This window comes from Bos indicus x Bos taurus, chromosome 5 (assembly GCF_003369695.1).
Source record: "Bos indicus x Bos taurus breed Angus x Brahman F1 hybrid chromosome 5, Bos_hybrid_MaternalHap_v2.0, whole genome shotgun sequence".
Taxonomy (NCBI): domain Eukaryota; kingdom Metazoa; phylum Chordata; class Mammalia; order Artiodactyla; family Bovidae; genus Bos; species Bos indicus x Bos taurus.
The window spans coordinates 1,590,077-1,606,262 of record NC_040080.1 but is presented as its reverse complement, the minus strand read 5'-3'; the positions used below and the strand labels follow the sequence as shown (position 1 = coordinate 1,606,262).

The following is a 16,186-nucleotide window of genomic DNA, read 5'->3' as shown; positions in this document are numbered from 1 at the left end:
TGATGCCCTCCCGCCATCTCATCCTCTGTGGCCCCCTTTACTTGTGAGTTCAGTTCTATCTCTGATTGTGGTTTTGGACAAAATGAAAAGGACAGTTTTAAATTTGCAAGAATTTAGAAAGTGTGCCACTCACATACCTTTCCTGAAAGAGTCAATAAAAGAGGCCCTGGAGCCATCAAAGAAATATGAATGAGTGGCTGATGACTGTAAAGGTCATAGGTAAGGTCACTGGTGACTGGATGCCAATTAACCACACAGCGCTTAGATGTAAATCATTCCTATGATGGCGGTTACACAGCTGAACACAAACTTGACAACACTATTACTCAATGCACTCCATGTATGGTGGAGAACATTTTTGTGTAATAATAAACTGATTTGTGACTTCTGATTAATTTAACAGAGCTGCAGGGGGGCGGCTGCAGAGGAAAAGTCACTGAGTGTCTCTTTGTGGGAAGAAGGAACAGCCATCACTAAGGAAATGGCTTAGTCATTAAAAGTGCACTGGACTAACGTAAAGGCCACCCCTAGTAGAAACAAGAACATGATTTCTTCTAAACCGGCGTGGAAGGAAAGCAAGTAAGCCTGTGTGTGAGGAAAAGAACCTCGAACGGAGCAGAAAGAGAGGCTGTGGAACCTGCTGCTCAGGACAGAACCGCAGCATCAGCGGCGACAATAAGTGTGAACGGGTTAGTCTCTGCTGCCAAAAAGCACAGACTAAGCAGGGTGTTTTTAAGAGTCAAACGTGTGTTGCGTTCTCGGGGCACTCCTACAAACAGAAGTTTAAAAGCAAATAATAAAGATACGAGGCAAATGACGTGGAAGAGAAATCAGTAGGTAAAAGTGTGCTAGTCACTCAGTCGGGTCTGACTCTTGTGACTTCATGGACTGTAGCCTGCCAGGCTCCTCTCTCCATGGAATTCTCCAAGCAAGAATACTGGAGTGGGTAGCCATTCTCTTCTCCAGGAATCTTCCCCATCCAGGCGTCGAACCTTGGTCTCCTGCATTGCCGGCAGGGTCTTTACTGTCTGAGCCATCTGGTAAGTCCAGGTAAAATGATTAAAGTGGAACAGTGTGGTGCTATATATTGATATATATGTGCACACGATTACTGACACAAAATGATTCACTACAGTTCAAACTAGTGGAAGTGTCACAGAAACCTTTATGTACTGATTAACATAAGTTTATAGAAAGCAAAATCATGAGAAATGCTGGGCTGGATGAAGCACAAGCTGGAATCAAGATTGCTGGGAGAAATGTCAATAACCTCAGATATGCAGATGACACCACCCTTATGGCAAAAAGTAAAGAACTAAAGAACCTCTTGATGAAAGTGAAAGAGGAGAGTGAAAAAGTTGGCTTAAAGCTCAACATTCAGAAAACAAAGATCATGGCATCTGGTCCCATCACTTCATGACAAACAGATGGAGAAACAGTGGACACAGTGGCTGACTTTATTTTTGGGGGGCTCCAAAATCACTGCAGATGGTGACTGCAGCCATGAAATTAAAAGATACTAGCTCCTTGGAAGAAGTTATGACCAACCTAGAGAGCATATTAAAAAGCAGAGACATTACTTTGCCAACAAAGGTCCGTCTAGTCAAGGCTATGGTTTTTGCAGTAGTTATGTATGGATGTGAGAGTTGGACTATAAAGAAAGCTGAGTGCTGAAGAATTGATGCTTTTGAACTGTGGTGTTGGAGAAGACTCTTGAGAGTCCCTTGGACTGCAAGGAAATCCAACCAGTCCATCCTAAAGGAGATCAGTCCTGGGTGTTCTTTGGAAGGACTGATGTTGAAGCTGAAACTTCAATACTTTGGCCACCTGAGGCAAAGAGCTGACTCATTTAAAAAGACCCTGATGCTGGGAATGATTGAAGGCTGGAGTAGAAGGGGACGACAGAGGATGAGATGGTTGGATGGCATCACTGACTCGATGGACATGGGTTTGAGCAAGCTCCAGAGTTTGTGATGGACAGGGAGGCCTGGCGTGCTACGGTTCATGGGGTCACAGAGAGTCGGACACGACTGAGCAACTGAACTGAACTGAAAAGGAGGAATGTGCCAGCCTTCTTTTCCAATCATGATACCATATATTTGAAACCATACCTCTCAAAATAATCATAATCCGAGCAACCAGGGCCTTCCTATAATTTGTTGGTCAAGGATGAAATAAAACACGAAGCCCCGCCCATGAGTTTTGTGCATGTGAGATCAATCTTCCCGCTTGATTCCCTGTCAGAGCAGCCTGATCTGCTTAACTCAGAGTGCATGGCCTTGCTCTCTGCGTTTCCATTTCTGCATCTATAAAAATGGGCAAAATGCTATTCCCTGATTCCTAGGGCTGCTCTGAAAGTGTGAAAGTGTTGGTCGCTCAGTTGTGTCCAATTCTTTGGGGACTCCTGATAGCCCACCAGGCTCCTCTGTCCATGGGATTCTCCAGGCAAGAAAACTGGAGTGGGTGGCCATGCCCTCCTGCAAGGAATCTTCCTGACCCAGGGATTGCACCAGGGTCTCCTGCACTGCAGGCAGATTCTTTACCATCTGAGCCACCAGGGGAGCCCCACCAGGGCTGCTGTAAGGGTTGAGACAGGTAGAACATGAACAGCATTTTGTGGGGCTGGCACTTACTGGACGATACAGTGTACACATCTGAGCTATTGTTAAATCTCATTTCGGATGTGATGAGAACAGCACAGTGCACCTGTGGGCACAGGGAAAGATGGACTCGTCAATACACTATGGCTTAAATAACTTTATTTTTAACTCAGAACAAAAATGAAGAACCCAAGCTATAGAAAAAGCCACCTTCAAAACGAGAGGAGAAAAGCTGTGAAGATGAAAAAGAAATATTAATGATTTTTTTTTTAAAGACAGGGAATTGATCGTTGCATCTCTGGAAAAACTATACAAATGCATTTTACTTCTGTCATGTGTAGGTTTTTTAAAAGTTAGAGCATAAACCTGAAAGGGAGAAAGAAAAATCAGCCTGTAATGTGGCCTCAAATTATTCAGGAGCGTGTGCAGAGCTGGGCCCCTGATCACGACACATGGAAATCTGATTAAATATATCATATTCTGGGGGCAGGGGGAATTATAACCAAAGAAGTAGGCAATGTTAATGTTTTCCAGTAAAAGTTCCAGATGTTTTAACTGGCACGTTCTTGGAAGCGTTCTGCACACAGGTGTCTCTTCCCCAAATTGGAAAATGCAGTGAATGACCCTGTTCATTTTAGGGGCTGGTGAAACCCTGATGCCAGGAAGGTCCCCACAGTTAAAGTTTGCAGAGAGTCCTTTTGTTCGGTAGAGAGGTTTGAGTCTGTGATGAGGGCTGTGTGCCCTGCCAAGCACTGAGCTCCTTCAGCCAATGCCCGGGGCCCTCTGGGAGTCAGCACTGTTTTCAGGGTGCACATGCTTCTCAGGGGATCCCTCCCCTGGTGTGAGTGGTGATTGGGTGATCTTATGCTGGCACTCACATACAATGACAGCCTGCTGATTTCTGCAGGCCTTCAAAAGAACCCAGGACAGTCCCCCACACAGTAGATTGATATGAGATGCAAATACACTTTAATATTTCAGAATCAGGTAGGACAAGATCTGTCAGGAGATCAAATATAACACGTGTTCTAATTCAGAAGATGCGGAAAAAGACAGCAGTCAAACCCTGTATTTATTCCTCAGAAAAAATATCACAGGAGCGATGTTTGCAGCCCTCCAGGCTAACCTGGAGGAGAAGGTGGGTCCTCCCAGAACCCGGTGTCCCCCTGGAGCCAGGGCTGACGTTGCACTACACGCAGACCCCACCCTGGCCCTCCTGGGCCGAGGGCCAGTGGCTGTCGTGAGGCTGGCCTACAGCCCCCCAGGACTGATTACTTTTTGGAAGTTCTGGCAAAGGCACTCACAAAACTATTTGATATGAGAAAATGCAATCACTATTACCTACAGAAAGTAAACAGGTACTTCCTAAATTCTGGAGGATCACCTGAATGCCTTGAAAATGAATTAAAGAATTTGTTAAATTAGACCAATGAGGAACATGGAAGTTTCTCTACTTGTGTTCAACTGTAAACTGTCATAGACAGGAGCAAGCTCTGGTCTAGATCAGAGGTCAGCTGACTACCACCTGCTGGTCAAATCTGGCCCCCTACCTGTTTTTGTAAATAAAGTTTTATTGGTACACAGCCTGGTTTATTCACCTATATATCATCTAGGGATGTGTTCACACTGCAATGGCAAAGCTGAGTCTTTGCAGAGAGACCTTACAACCTGCAAAGTTGAAAATGTACACGAACTGGCCCCTGGTAGCATGAGTTTGCCAGTCCCAGACTAGACTGATAAAGGCTCAACAGTCCTGAGGCCTGGGGCACAGAGTCAGCAGTCGCTTAAACATGGGTCATTTAGGAGGTGAAAACAGGAGGTGAGGTGTGTAGGCAGCTTTAAGGAAAAACATGCCCACTGGCTCATGGAGGAGAGACTGGAAAAAAGCCTTTGTGTTCTTACCTCCAGGCAGCTATGTGTAGAAAGCATAACGGTTTCATTACAGTTAATAAAGAAATGAAAGTGAAAGAGAGGAGAGCTGCATTAATGGCAGGAGCAAACATAAAATAGCTGGGAATAACTCCAGTAAGAAAAAGCACCTATAAAGATCATGACAAAGCCTCCCCATGGGAAACTTACAAAGACTTGCAGAGATGAATAGAAAGGCGTCACACACTTTGATAAGGTAGGGATTGTCTAAATATTATGACGTTGTCCTTTCAAACTTGATGTTTGGATTTAATACAATTTCAATCAAATCTCCGATGAGACTTTTCTGGAACGTTACAGAGTGATTTCAGGCCTCCTGTCGGGTGGGACTCAGCCACAGTGTGGAATGGGACTCTGGGACATGCCCCAGTGTCCACCTCCCGCTGAGGAGCGACATGGGGGTAAAGAAGCTTTGTGAGGGGATCAGCGCTGGGCAGTGTGGCTGCAACCTGGTTCTGCCACCCACCCACCTCCTGAGTCCATAGCGGACCCTGCTTCATGAAGTTCCCAGGATCCAGTTACCACCCACGAAGACGTTCACTCTTCCGATGCTCTTTCTGATCTGAGGACCAGACCACGTGGCCGACACGAATCCAGATGTTGGTACCATGGACAGGGGAGCGAGGGGGAAGGGGCGGCCCATGACACGGATGCTGAGAACACCCGCTTTGTATTTGGGGGAGATTCGAGTGGGATCCTTACCTCACCCCTCATCCCAAATTAAATTTCCTATGGGTTACGGACTAAGACACCGGAAACCATGAAGGGGCTGGAGACGAGTCCGGGGGGCATTTGAGTTCAGGAGGAAGAAGGACACTGAAGGCCCAGCAGCCTGAACACGATCAGTGACCAGCAGTGATGGCAGACACCCCCCGGCGCTGTTCTGAGCACATGCCCAGGGCCCCCGTCCAGGCCAGTGGTCGCCATGGGCTGTCGTCACCCTGCTTTACAGCCGAGGCCTCTACAGGTCACCCGTCCAGGCCAGTGGTCGCCGTGGGCTGTCGTCACCCTGCTTTACAGCCGAGGCCTCTACAGGTCACCCGTCCAGGCCAGTGGTCGCCGTGGGCTGTCGTCACCCTGCTTTACAGCCGAGGCCTCTACAGGTCTCCCGGTGACCAGGAGGCCGGCACTGGGCCATCCTCAGGGGCAGCCCCCATACCCCGAGCTTCTGAAAGTCAAGCTCCCCTCCATGAGGACCGAGGCCCATGGAAGGGGACTGGTTCCCAGCCCAGGAGCGGGCAGCAGGCAGACGGGGAGGATCGCAGCTCGGGGCAGAAACTTCCTAAAGCGTGAAATGTGGATGGGACGTGTGACGAGAAGTTCTCCATCAGGGGTCACAGCGCAGACGGCGCGGCTCCCAGGGCTCCCGGGCTGGGTCCCATCTCCTTTAGCTTCACTCTGAAGCCTCACAAAGGACGCTGGGAGGCGTGTGAATTTGCCAGTCTTTCCGGAAAGTGCTGGAAAGTGCTGGGCGGTGCGTCATCGAGAGAGGTGCACGTGTCAGCGCCTTTGGACAGCGGGCTGGCAGTTGCTCAGAAAGTTAGATACATCCACCCCGTGACGCAGAACCCCTTTCCTGGGGGCTCTCCGGGATGGGATGGGCGTGGGGGTCACTGCTGACGGGTGTACTCTGGGGAATGTTGGCAAGTGTTCCAAGTTGACCATGGTGATGGCTTCCCGGCTCTGAACAGACCAAACCGCAGACTTGACCCCGTCGAAGGGCACCTCGGCTGTGAGCTGTCCCTCAGTGAAGCTCCTTTTAACAGATGGACGTGGATGGGTATTTGAGCCAGAAAGTGTTTGGCCGGATCCTCGGCCTGCTCCCCAGGCTCCTCTGACTGACAGCCGCCTGGTGGGGCCACCGCACCCTCTGCTGACACGTGTCCCCCTGAGGACGCGGCCTGCGTCCAGAAGTGACTCCCCACCCACTGAAAGCGGACGTGGCAGGCAGAGCAGGGTCGGGGTTCCCCCCTGAGCTCCCCGGGCACGCGGGGCCCCGCACACTGTGGATGACCAGGCGTCAGGGAAACTGCCTGATGCCCCTCGGAGGACCCCCCGCCATGCCCTGTCATCTCCAGAATTGCTGGGACTTCGGGACGGTGGGGCGGCTGGGAGCGATGGTTGGCCAAATCAGCCGGGCTTTCATTGCTGGTGTTGGTGGAGCCGGCGGGGAGCGGGGGCAGAAGGGACTTCAGAGTCTGCCGGTGCCCAGGGACAGAGCAGACAGACCAGAGGCCAGTGTTGTCAGACCCCCTTTGGAAAAGCCGAGCCGGCCCTTCCAGGGGCAGCTGAGTGGGTGGGGAGGTCAAGGACTGCCCAGTACGGAGCTGGAGGGGGCTGGGGCGGGGACCCGCCTGCCGTCTCAGCCTGGGGGCCCTGTCCAGGCGGTGCACCCCTGCAAGAGCTGGGCAGTAGCTGAGCAGGATGTTGCGGGGGTCCCAGCCTCCCCGGGGCGGAGTGGAGGTCTCTCTCTGCCGCCTCCCTCTGCCTGAGGCCAGGCACTCACCGCCTGCTGGGGAGACGGGCCTGCAGGACCGACGCGGGGAGAGAGGTCTGCGGTGGCCCCAGGAGCTCCTGGTGTGTTACAAGCGCTGGCTCTCGAGTCTTCTCCGTCTCGTTGTTCCAGTGGAACGCCCACGCCAGCACTCAGCCCCTCGCGGCGTTTCACACACAAATACACACACACACTCACACACTCACGTCGCTTGTCCCCCGAGGGCCGGTTCCACTGTGACCGGTGCAGCATCCTCGCCCTGGTGAGCAGGTGCTGAATCAGCTCCTCTCCTCAACACGCAGGGTCTGCTTTGCCAGGGGAAGGCCACTGAGACCCAGACGAGCTGACTGTCCAGTTCATTCGCATTCCCGCCTCGGGCTGGGTGCCGGCTGCCCTCCCATCCTTTGCCGGTTCTTGACCAGCCCGGCCAGAGGTGGGGCCTGCCTTCTCCGGCCTTGGAAGGCCAGTGGCTCGGGGTGATTGAGGCCACGCAGCAGCTTTGTTAGCCAGAGACCCCAGGAGGGGAGACCCACGGCTGGTGCTGAGCCCGGGAGGGCAGGCGTGGTCACCTGAGTCCTCGCCAAGGGCCAAAGTGTGAGGGTAGCCGGAGAGATGGCCCTGAGATCAGACTCAGCTTCTCCCCATCTGCTGGGGCCCCAGACCCGGGCCTGGGGGTGCCCTGGGGACGTGATGTGCACAGCGGCTGTCAGTGTCCCTTGCCACAGGACAGGTGGCCACCCCACACCGCTTCGTAGGCACGAGGGCAGTGTGCTGAGGCTGCGGGGCAGGGACAGAGCTGCCCGCCCAGGCGTCCCCCGCCCCCGCCCGACTGCCTCCCCTCCCTGGCCTCTCTCGTCAGGGGCATCGTGGAGGCCTGGCCCTTCAGAACCGGCTCAACGAGGTCCCACAAGACCACCACAGCCTGCAGCCTCCAGGACGGATTCCCAGGCACGGGCCGTGCCTACTGCGTGTCATCACTGGTGTCCCCGCTGGTCGGGGGCATTTCGTGTGACCGTTAGGGGCTGTGGGCTCCAGGGGACGAAGCCCTTCATTCCCTGCCCCCTGGGAACCCTGAATATCAGGAGGCGGCATGGCTGTCACCTTCCTGGTGTCCAGCAGCCCCTGAGGGAGGCAGAGGGGGGTGCAGGTGGGGTGGGGACAGACAGCTGTGGAGGCAGCTGCGGTGACCAGTAGCTGTGATCAGGGCAGCCAGACTGGTCCCCAAGGGGCAGGCGAGGAGGGGGCCCCGCTGTCTCATGCCAGGCGTCCCCGGGCCGCGGGCTGCCCTGGCCTCTGTCTGCAGCCCCACCATTTGCTGTGTCCCGTCTCCGCCCTGTCTGCCCCAGGTACCAGCCGCAGCTGTGAGTTTTCACCAGGACTTGGGTCTCCAGGTGGCTGCCTCCCTCACGCCTGGGCAGAGGGGGCCACATCTGAGCATCTGCGCCCCTCTGGGAATGAGTATGTCCCTCCCTCCTCGCGCATCTGGGACCTTCTGGGTTCAGGGCTCAGTTAACAGCACTCCTCACGTGTGAGGTCAAGAAACAGTCCTAGAGCTTCAGTCACACGACTGGCTGGGTGTGGAGGGGACGATGCTCAGCCTTTCCAGAAGCTTCTCCGCAGTAACAGGCTTCGTGGTCAAGCCACCTCACGCAGGCCACCGTCATCTTGTGGCCCCATGTTTTCCGTGTCTCTGCTGTTCAAGACCTCTTGCTCAGGGCGTTCAAATCAGAACCTCAAGCTTCCTGAACAGAAGATTCATCCAGACCTAGAAGGCAGTGGGAACTTTCAGAGGAACCAGTAACACAGCTCCATGGACTCCTGGAGCTGGAGAGTGTCCCTGTGTTTTGTGAACAAAGCTTTATAGGCTCCAAACACCGAGAAAAACCAACTCATCACCTCAGAACACGTGCTTCCCCGGCTGGTGGGAGAGACTCACCTGGACGGGAATGCGAGCGGGTCCACAACGCCAGCTCAGAACAACCCCCAGGTGCATAGACGCGGAGGGGACGCCAGGCCGGATGCCCCCCTCCAGAGACAGACAGACAGCTGCCCGAGCTCCTGGCGGAATGGAGCCCACAGTCCCGCCAAGCCTGGGGTCCCGGTCGCTGACTCCGCTTGTCCCTGAGCAGGTGGAGGCAGGGGCCCTGGGGCTGAGACCCCCAGCTCAGGTCTGCCTCCCTTCTTGTTTGTCACCGCCAGAGCTCAGGCATGTGGTCCCCAGGTGTGGGCGCAGCCCGCCAGGAGATCCCAGGGGTCCCTGGGGGTCTGGCCTACTGTCTCGAGGGGCCTGTCCCCAGGGAAGGATGCTGGAAACCAGAGAACCCACTTCCCAGCAGAGCAGCCACCCGCAGGGGCCAGCCGGCGCCATGAGGACCAGCGCAGGGCCCTGAGCAGGGCCCCCGAGACGGGCCTCGGCCATGAAGTCCCTCGCCTGGAAACGCATCTCTGCGGCCAGACGAGCCCTGTCGGCCCCGCCGCAGCCGGTCCCCGGGCTCCTGACCGCCTTCCCGGGCTGCAGACCCGACTCCCCAGCCTCTCTCCCGGTCACTGGGCCTCGGGACCAGCTGGCAGTCCCCACCGTGGGTGCTTCTGGGTGGGCCGGGCCTTTTGTCCCAGACGGACACCACCTCTGAGGACGTCAGGCCGCCTGTCCATTCCTGATAGTCAGGCCAAGGCCAGGACCGCTGAGCCCAACGTCTGCCCACAAAGGCCGCAGACCTGTGAGCCCCCGCCTGGCCGGTCTGGCTGCAGACCATCTCTGGTGGTTCTGGGTCTGCCTCCCTCCCCCACTCAGCCTGGGCCCTGCCGCAGACGGAAGGGGGTTCTCTGGGCTCGGGTGGAAGCTGGACGGGCCCCCGTGTACCCGTCCTGGCTTCTGTCTCCAGGCTGGGCCCTTGTCAGGGGGACTGGCCGGAGCAGACAGGGGCCTGGTGTCCTTCCTGCCCCACCCACCTGCCCGCCCAAGGTCAGGAAAAGCCAGAGGCCGGGGGTGTGGGGGAAAGAAGATGCCTCCTGAGGATGGGGGAACCTCTGGGACAAGCCCTAGGACGGTGTGTAGACTGAGTCGCTTTAAGCCATGAGGGCGTCCCGAATGGACTCCCAGCCCTGCTTCCCTCCCAGAAAAGAAAACCTGGGTGTCCGCGACACGGCACAGATGTGAACCGCAGGTGGACCAAGCTGGGCGGCAGGCCCACGGGGCACGTGCCGGGGCCTCTTGCGGGCCTGCCCGTGATGAAACACGCGTCCTTGTTCAGATCGGGAAGAAACGCAGAGCCCGGCCAGACGAACTGGCACAGACAGGCGCGTGGCCGGGACCCCGCTGGTGAGCGTGCTCCACTCCTCTGGCCGGCACGAGGAGTGAAGACGAATCCTCAACCAAACCCTGCCTCTTTTCGGTGGAATTACGGGGCGTGGGAGCCTCTGCTGTCTGAGCTCGCAGACATGAGAAGTAGCCCCCCAGGCGGGGCTCAGAGGGGACGCTGAGACAGCCCGGGCCCTGCCCGTCTGTCCTGGGGTTGGCGCATGAGCATGGACGTGGCCAGGGGTCGCCGACCCCTCGGACAGGCTGCCGGCCTGCGTCGGACGACGCGAGCTTTCATGCCAAGCCCCAGCCTCATCATAGCTGTAACACAGAGCATGTGAGCTGTTACAGAGTGCAGAGGAAATGCAGTAATGTTATCAAAATATTTACCTTCGGGTATGGAAACGTGGGTGGGCTTTTATTTTCTTTTTATGCTCCAGTGTTTTCCCATTTATCCACGAGTAAGAATTTATACAACTTTCTATGTAGAAAAAGTGGGCTCAGTGCTTCCTTTCTTGGTTAGCCCCTCGAGCTAGCCTGTGAGTGAGCGGGCTGGATGGTCTCGGTCGTGGATGTGACTGGACAGGTCAGGGAGGGGCAGCTGCCCTGGGCTGTGGGCAGCGGAGCAGAGGGTGGGCCTGGACGCTGCCTGCGGGGTCCTGGGCAGCTGAGGGTCACCATGGCACACACAGGGGCCTCTGTCCAACTCAGGAGAGCTGGGGAAGGGGTGCTCGCTGTGGATTAGGGTCAGGGTCCCGGGGCTGCTAGGCAGCTGGTCAGATGGGGAGAAACATGCAACCAGGACCCTGCACTGGTCTGGACAGTGACCCCCCGCCAGGACCCTGTGCCGGTCTGGACAGTGACCCCCCCAGGACCCTGCAATGGTCTGGACAGTGAGCCCAGGACCCTGCCCCAGTCTGGACAGGAAGCCCAGGACCCTGCACCGGTCTGGAGAGTGACCCCCCAGCACCCTGCGCCAGTCTGGACAGTGAGCCCAGGATGTGTCCCACCCTGGCCCTGCTCCCCACCCCCTCCTGGGCTGGGCCTCAGTCGGCAGAGACACAGGGGCTCCAAGCGTCTCCCCTGCTGCCCGCTCTCATGCTCATCCCCCTCTCCAGTGGCACATGGAGCTCCCCTCGGGGCTCCTGTCACTCTGGACACGCACCCACAGCCCTGGGGTCCCACACCAGCCCTGCTTCTGCAGCCCCTGGGAGGCCCCGTCCTGCCGAGTGGGTGGGCCCGGCGCAGACGTGGACACTGGGCAGGAGGCTGCGGGGGTACCCCGGGGAAGCCTCCTCCCCTATCCTGTGTCCACTGTCTCACCCGTGATGCTCCCGCTGCAGAGCAGAGGCTGGGGACCCCGTCCCCTCACGGCGCTGACCTGGCGTGTTCTGTCGTGTCCCCGAGATGCCCCAGTGCTGCCTGGGGGGCTGTGCACCCATCAACCAGCATGCACACCCCAGCTCTGCATCCTGCCAGGGGCTCTGTGGGGGTGAGGCACCCTTGTTTCCAGCGCTCTCCTCTGTGCAATTATGCAGCACCTGCTGTGTACACGGTTAAAGAAACAGGCCGATGCCGCCCAGACCCAAGGACCTGGCCAGCACAGGGCGGAGGACAGGCAGTTCACACCAGCAGCTGAGAGTTCCAGCACGTTCCTTTGTCACAGCCAAGGGTGGGAGGCAGGGCCCCACCCGGAGGAAGAGGGTGTTCCCAGGGACTTCTTGTGACAAGCATAGCTTTCTCCTCCAGTGTGGCTCTGAAAACTAGTTTTTGTCCTCAAGAAGGTCTGCTGGTGTCTTTCCAGCATATTGTCCGGGTGAGGCCAACCTCGCGGGGTCCCTGGGCTCCTGCTGTTCCCGACGGGGACTCTTGGTGTGTGTGGAGGCTGACGGCTCTCCTCTCTCTGCTTCTCAGGTCTCCTGACAAACACAGCCCCAGAGGGGCCCCAGGAGCGGCCCCGGCTCCCTGGAGAGTCCACAGCTCGGCCGCGGTCCTTGGCCCGTCGTGGACACCACCTACCCGCTGCCATCCGCCCACGCTCCATTTCTCTAGCCCGTCAAGGACAGCCTGCTTCCTCGGCCGCCCGCGCTGAGTCTGTCTGGCCTCCCCCAGGACTCGGGCCGGGGACACACCGCGGGGCCGTGTCGCCGGGCACCCCTGGAGCCTGGCCTGGCCGCCCTCCCGGCGTGGACTCGGAGAAGGAGGAGGACGAGGCTGCAGCCCTGCCAGCCCGAGAGTGGAGGACAGCGCCGGGTCCTTGGAGGACTGAGTCTCGGACGCAGACGTGGCCTCTCCTCGAGCCCCAGACTGTCCGAATCGCTTTTATTTTCTTATCCTTTCAGTATATTCAATAGACCAAAGAGCAAAATCTATTTTCAAGTGGACTCGCCCTCACCATCCGAGTCCCTGGGTTTGTGTACCGGGGGGTACACGGGGGCAGAGACGTGCCTGGGCGGCCCCCGCCCCACGAACACTGTGGGCCTTGCCCCCGCCCCGCGCGGCCAGAGGACGTGACCGGAGGACATGTGGCCCGTGATGTCCCCACGCGGACCCCACGGGCACGCCTGCCGGGGACCACAACCTGCCATGCACACCTGCTCCTCTGTACTTAGGTGGACCTTCTCCTACTAAAATCACTTTCTGTTTTAACCAGTTCGACGCGCCTCTCGCCGCCCCATTCAGATAGCGGGACAATCCAGGATCCGCAAGAGCATGTTGGGTCTCCCATGACTGCTGTCTCATCTGACCGCCCTTTAGCTCCAGAAAGCAAATTAAAGAAAGCGAAAGTAACACTTGTTTGAAAGAGATCATTAAATGTATTTTGCAAAGCCGAAAGTTATATATTTAACAGTTTTTATATGTTGTATATTTGTAGAAAATCCTATTTAACAATTCATGTGGCAGCCCCAGCCGTCCCTGAGAGGCAGGCCGGGACAGGGGCCTCCCAAAGGGTCTGGGGTGGGTGTTGGGGACCTGCACCCCCAGACACAGGGGCGCTCAGTGTGCGGAGGGGGCAGGACTCGGGGGCAGCGGGCTGAGGGCCAGGTCCGGGCGGCACAGGCACGCTGGTCGGCGACACAGAAGGGCCAGTGGCCTTTCCCATGGTCTGGGTTGGATCGTCCTGCCTCCTGGGCCTCTGTCCTGGGAGTGTCCAGTCCCTGGATCACGCCTGTTCCGACCAGTTTTGTTTCCTGTTTTCTTACCCCTCTGACGTTCGCAGACCTGGAGGGCAGTTGGCAGCCGACCTCGTCTTCCCAGTCGGATGCCCCCGTGATCCCAGTCTTCATGCCAGAAGGCGGAGACAGTGGGGGACGGGCCGAGCCCGCGTCTCCCGCGTCCCTCCTGCGAGGTGGGGTCGCCAGGCCCACGGATAAGGAACAGTTACGTTTACCTTCCCCCGGCCGCCCTGTGCCAGACCCCTTTATCCTCCTGAGTTTCAGCTGAAGTATACTACCTAAGAGTCCAATTAACAGGAGCGTTATGCTAGGTCTATGCTACTAAAAAAAAAAGTTATAAAAAATCTATATAGAACTTGTTCCAGCCACCCATAGACTAAAGATAGGAGAGAAACTTCATTTATTTAAGACCCATCCCAACGTCCATGAGTATTTAGTTACCTTCGGTCACCACAGATTCACGGGCACGTGTTGTCCTGGGGTGAAAGAGATGGCTGGGTTTGCGTTTCTCATCACAGAGGAGGCAGCCGCGGGGTGCTGCCCCGCCCCAGGCTCCTCGGCCCGGGGTCACTCCAGGAGTGGGGAGGGAGGCCTTGGGGGGTCCCCGGCCCAGCGCACCTCTGCCCTGCCTGCCAGCGTCCCCACCACCTCCCCCCGGCCTGTTTCTTTCAACAGTGGGTGTAGACACCTTCTGAGGGCAGAGACTGGGAGTTTGATTCTTTCAACAGTGGGTGTAGACACCTTCTGAGGGCAGAGACTGGGAGTTTGATATGTTGCAGCATTTTCCCCTTGTTTTACAGTATTCAATTTTGTGTTGATTCAGCTAAATTATGAAAATAAAGAGAAACTCCTTTGATAAGCATGGCTTTTGTTCGCTGGCCGCGGTGTCCTGGGAGGGGCTTTCGCCGGTGTGGCTGGCAGAGACAGAGCTCAGGGCACAGGTGGTGACAGGGCCTCCTTCCCAGGAGGTGGGCCCCGTGACCAAGTGCAGGCGAGAGCCCTCCAGGCATTTCTGGACCACACGGAGGCTCCCTGATGCCCAGCCCTGGGCGGGAGAGCAGCACCTGACCGGTAGCTAATGCTTCATCCCCGGCCAAGCCCATGGGAAGGCTGACGGCCACCTGCCTTCACCCACACCGGGGTCTGTGAGCCAGGCTCTGCTCATGCCCCCAGGCCCAGCTGCAGAACCCTGCTCGGGGCTCCAGAAGGAGACCCTTGTCTAAGGCCCCCCTTTCTAGGGGAATCTGCTTGGACCTCCAAGCAGCAGATATTGGCGTGTTCCAAATCAGGCAGGCTGTGACCACCAGCTTGCAACTGCTCTTGATAAAATTTCAACTCTGGGACCTGTAGCCTGGCGGGCGGGCCGTGGGCATCTCGAGGTCTGTGCTAGATTTGAGGAGGCTTCACTGGCCTTTGGAGCCGCTCCAGGGAGTGAAGGAGACCCCGCCCTCCCGCACAGAGCCGGGCTCATCCCAGGAGGGAGGAAGAAGGACAGAACACAGGCCTAGCTGCCACCACAGGGCACCCAGGTGTGCCCTACACTGTGGGCGGCCTGGGCGGCCATGACAGATAGGACCTTCCGGGGACTACACCACAGGAAGCACCTAGGGGACTTGGCCATCAGAGGCCAAGAGGGCGGGGCAGTGTGGCCGGGAGAGCGACCAGCCCTCGGCTCCTCCCTCTGTGCACACGGAGATGCGCTGGAAGGGCGCAGGGGGCGTGCCTGCCAGAGGAAAGTAACCTCCCCTACCCAGAGCCAGGGGCACGGCCGCTGTTCCAGAGCCTTCTGGGCATAGCAGGGGAAAACAGAATCGTGAGGCCAGAGGAAAGAGAAAGAGCTTCGTAACCGCCAGGGTTCATAAAAGCAGACCCTGATCTCCAAGCGGAGCCCGGTGTACCTGTCTGGATGGTCCGGGTGTGCTGCAGCGACAGCCGAACTCTCTGAGGCTGGCCTTCCCATCAGCAGGGGTCTCCCCTCCCGCCACAAGCCAGAGTGCCCGGCGAGAGCGTCTCCATAATGTGTGGACACTTAGGCGTCCAGAACGCACTGCAAAGCCCTCCGCGTGGAAGCAACGTCTCCTTGGCCCCGCCTCGCCTCCCCTGACCCGGCCACGCCTCCCCTGACCCGGCCACGCCCCTCCTCCCGGACACGCCCTCTGCCCTGGACATGCCCTCTGCCCCGCACGCCTCCCCTGGCCTGGCCACGCCCCCTGTGCCCTGTCCACTCCAGGCTGGGCCAAGTCTGGCTCTTCTAACTTGAGCTCCTGGCCTCAGTTTCCTGACCCACCAAATTCGATAGGCCTCCCTGCTGCCCACCTGCAGGGTGTGGAAAGGACGTGCGGTCCACCTCCTCGTGTGGGGGACAGTCACACACTCCCCCCACGGGGCCCGGTCCCAGCCGGGTTGTGACCTGAGGCTGGGCAGGCGTGGACACCGTCCCCAGGAGGGGAAGGACTGCTCTCCAGCCCCTGCAGGACAGCCTTGCTGGAGGGCCATGCTCCCCAGGGACACGACCCTCGGCTGCGGAGGCCGCCCCGCTGAGTGTCAGGAGGGGCAGGAGTCTGGGCGTGGGCCCTGTCCCGGCTGCCCGCACAGCTCAGATGCGCCTGCGCTCTGGGCCTCGGCTTTCCCGTTGGTGGAGTAAAGGGAGTTGGGCGGAGCTCACCGGGTTCCTGGAGAGCAAGGA

General features: G+C 57.6%; 1 protein-coding gene across 2 annotated transcripts in view; it reads left to right on the top strand.

Moving 5' to 3' along the window:
* The window catches only part of FAM19A5 (family with sequence similarity 19 member A5, C-C motif chemokine like), a 166,446-nt gene extending 152,087 nt beyond the window's left edge, over positions 1 to 14,359 (top strand). For both annotated transcript variants that reach the window (XM_027540477.1, XM_027540478.1), the window contains exon 4: positions 12,239 to 14,359. In XM_027540477.1, the coding sequence (XP_027396278.1) occupies positions 12,239 to 12,247 (9 nt within the window). In that variant the 3' untranslated portion in view covers positions 12,248 to 14,359. The remainder of the gene's footprint in view (positions 1 to 12,238) is intronic.
* Positions 14,360 to 16,186: the final 1,827 nt, after the last annotated feature.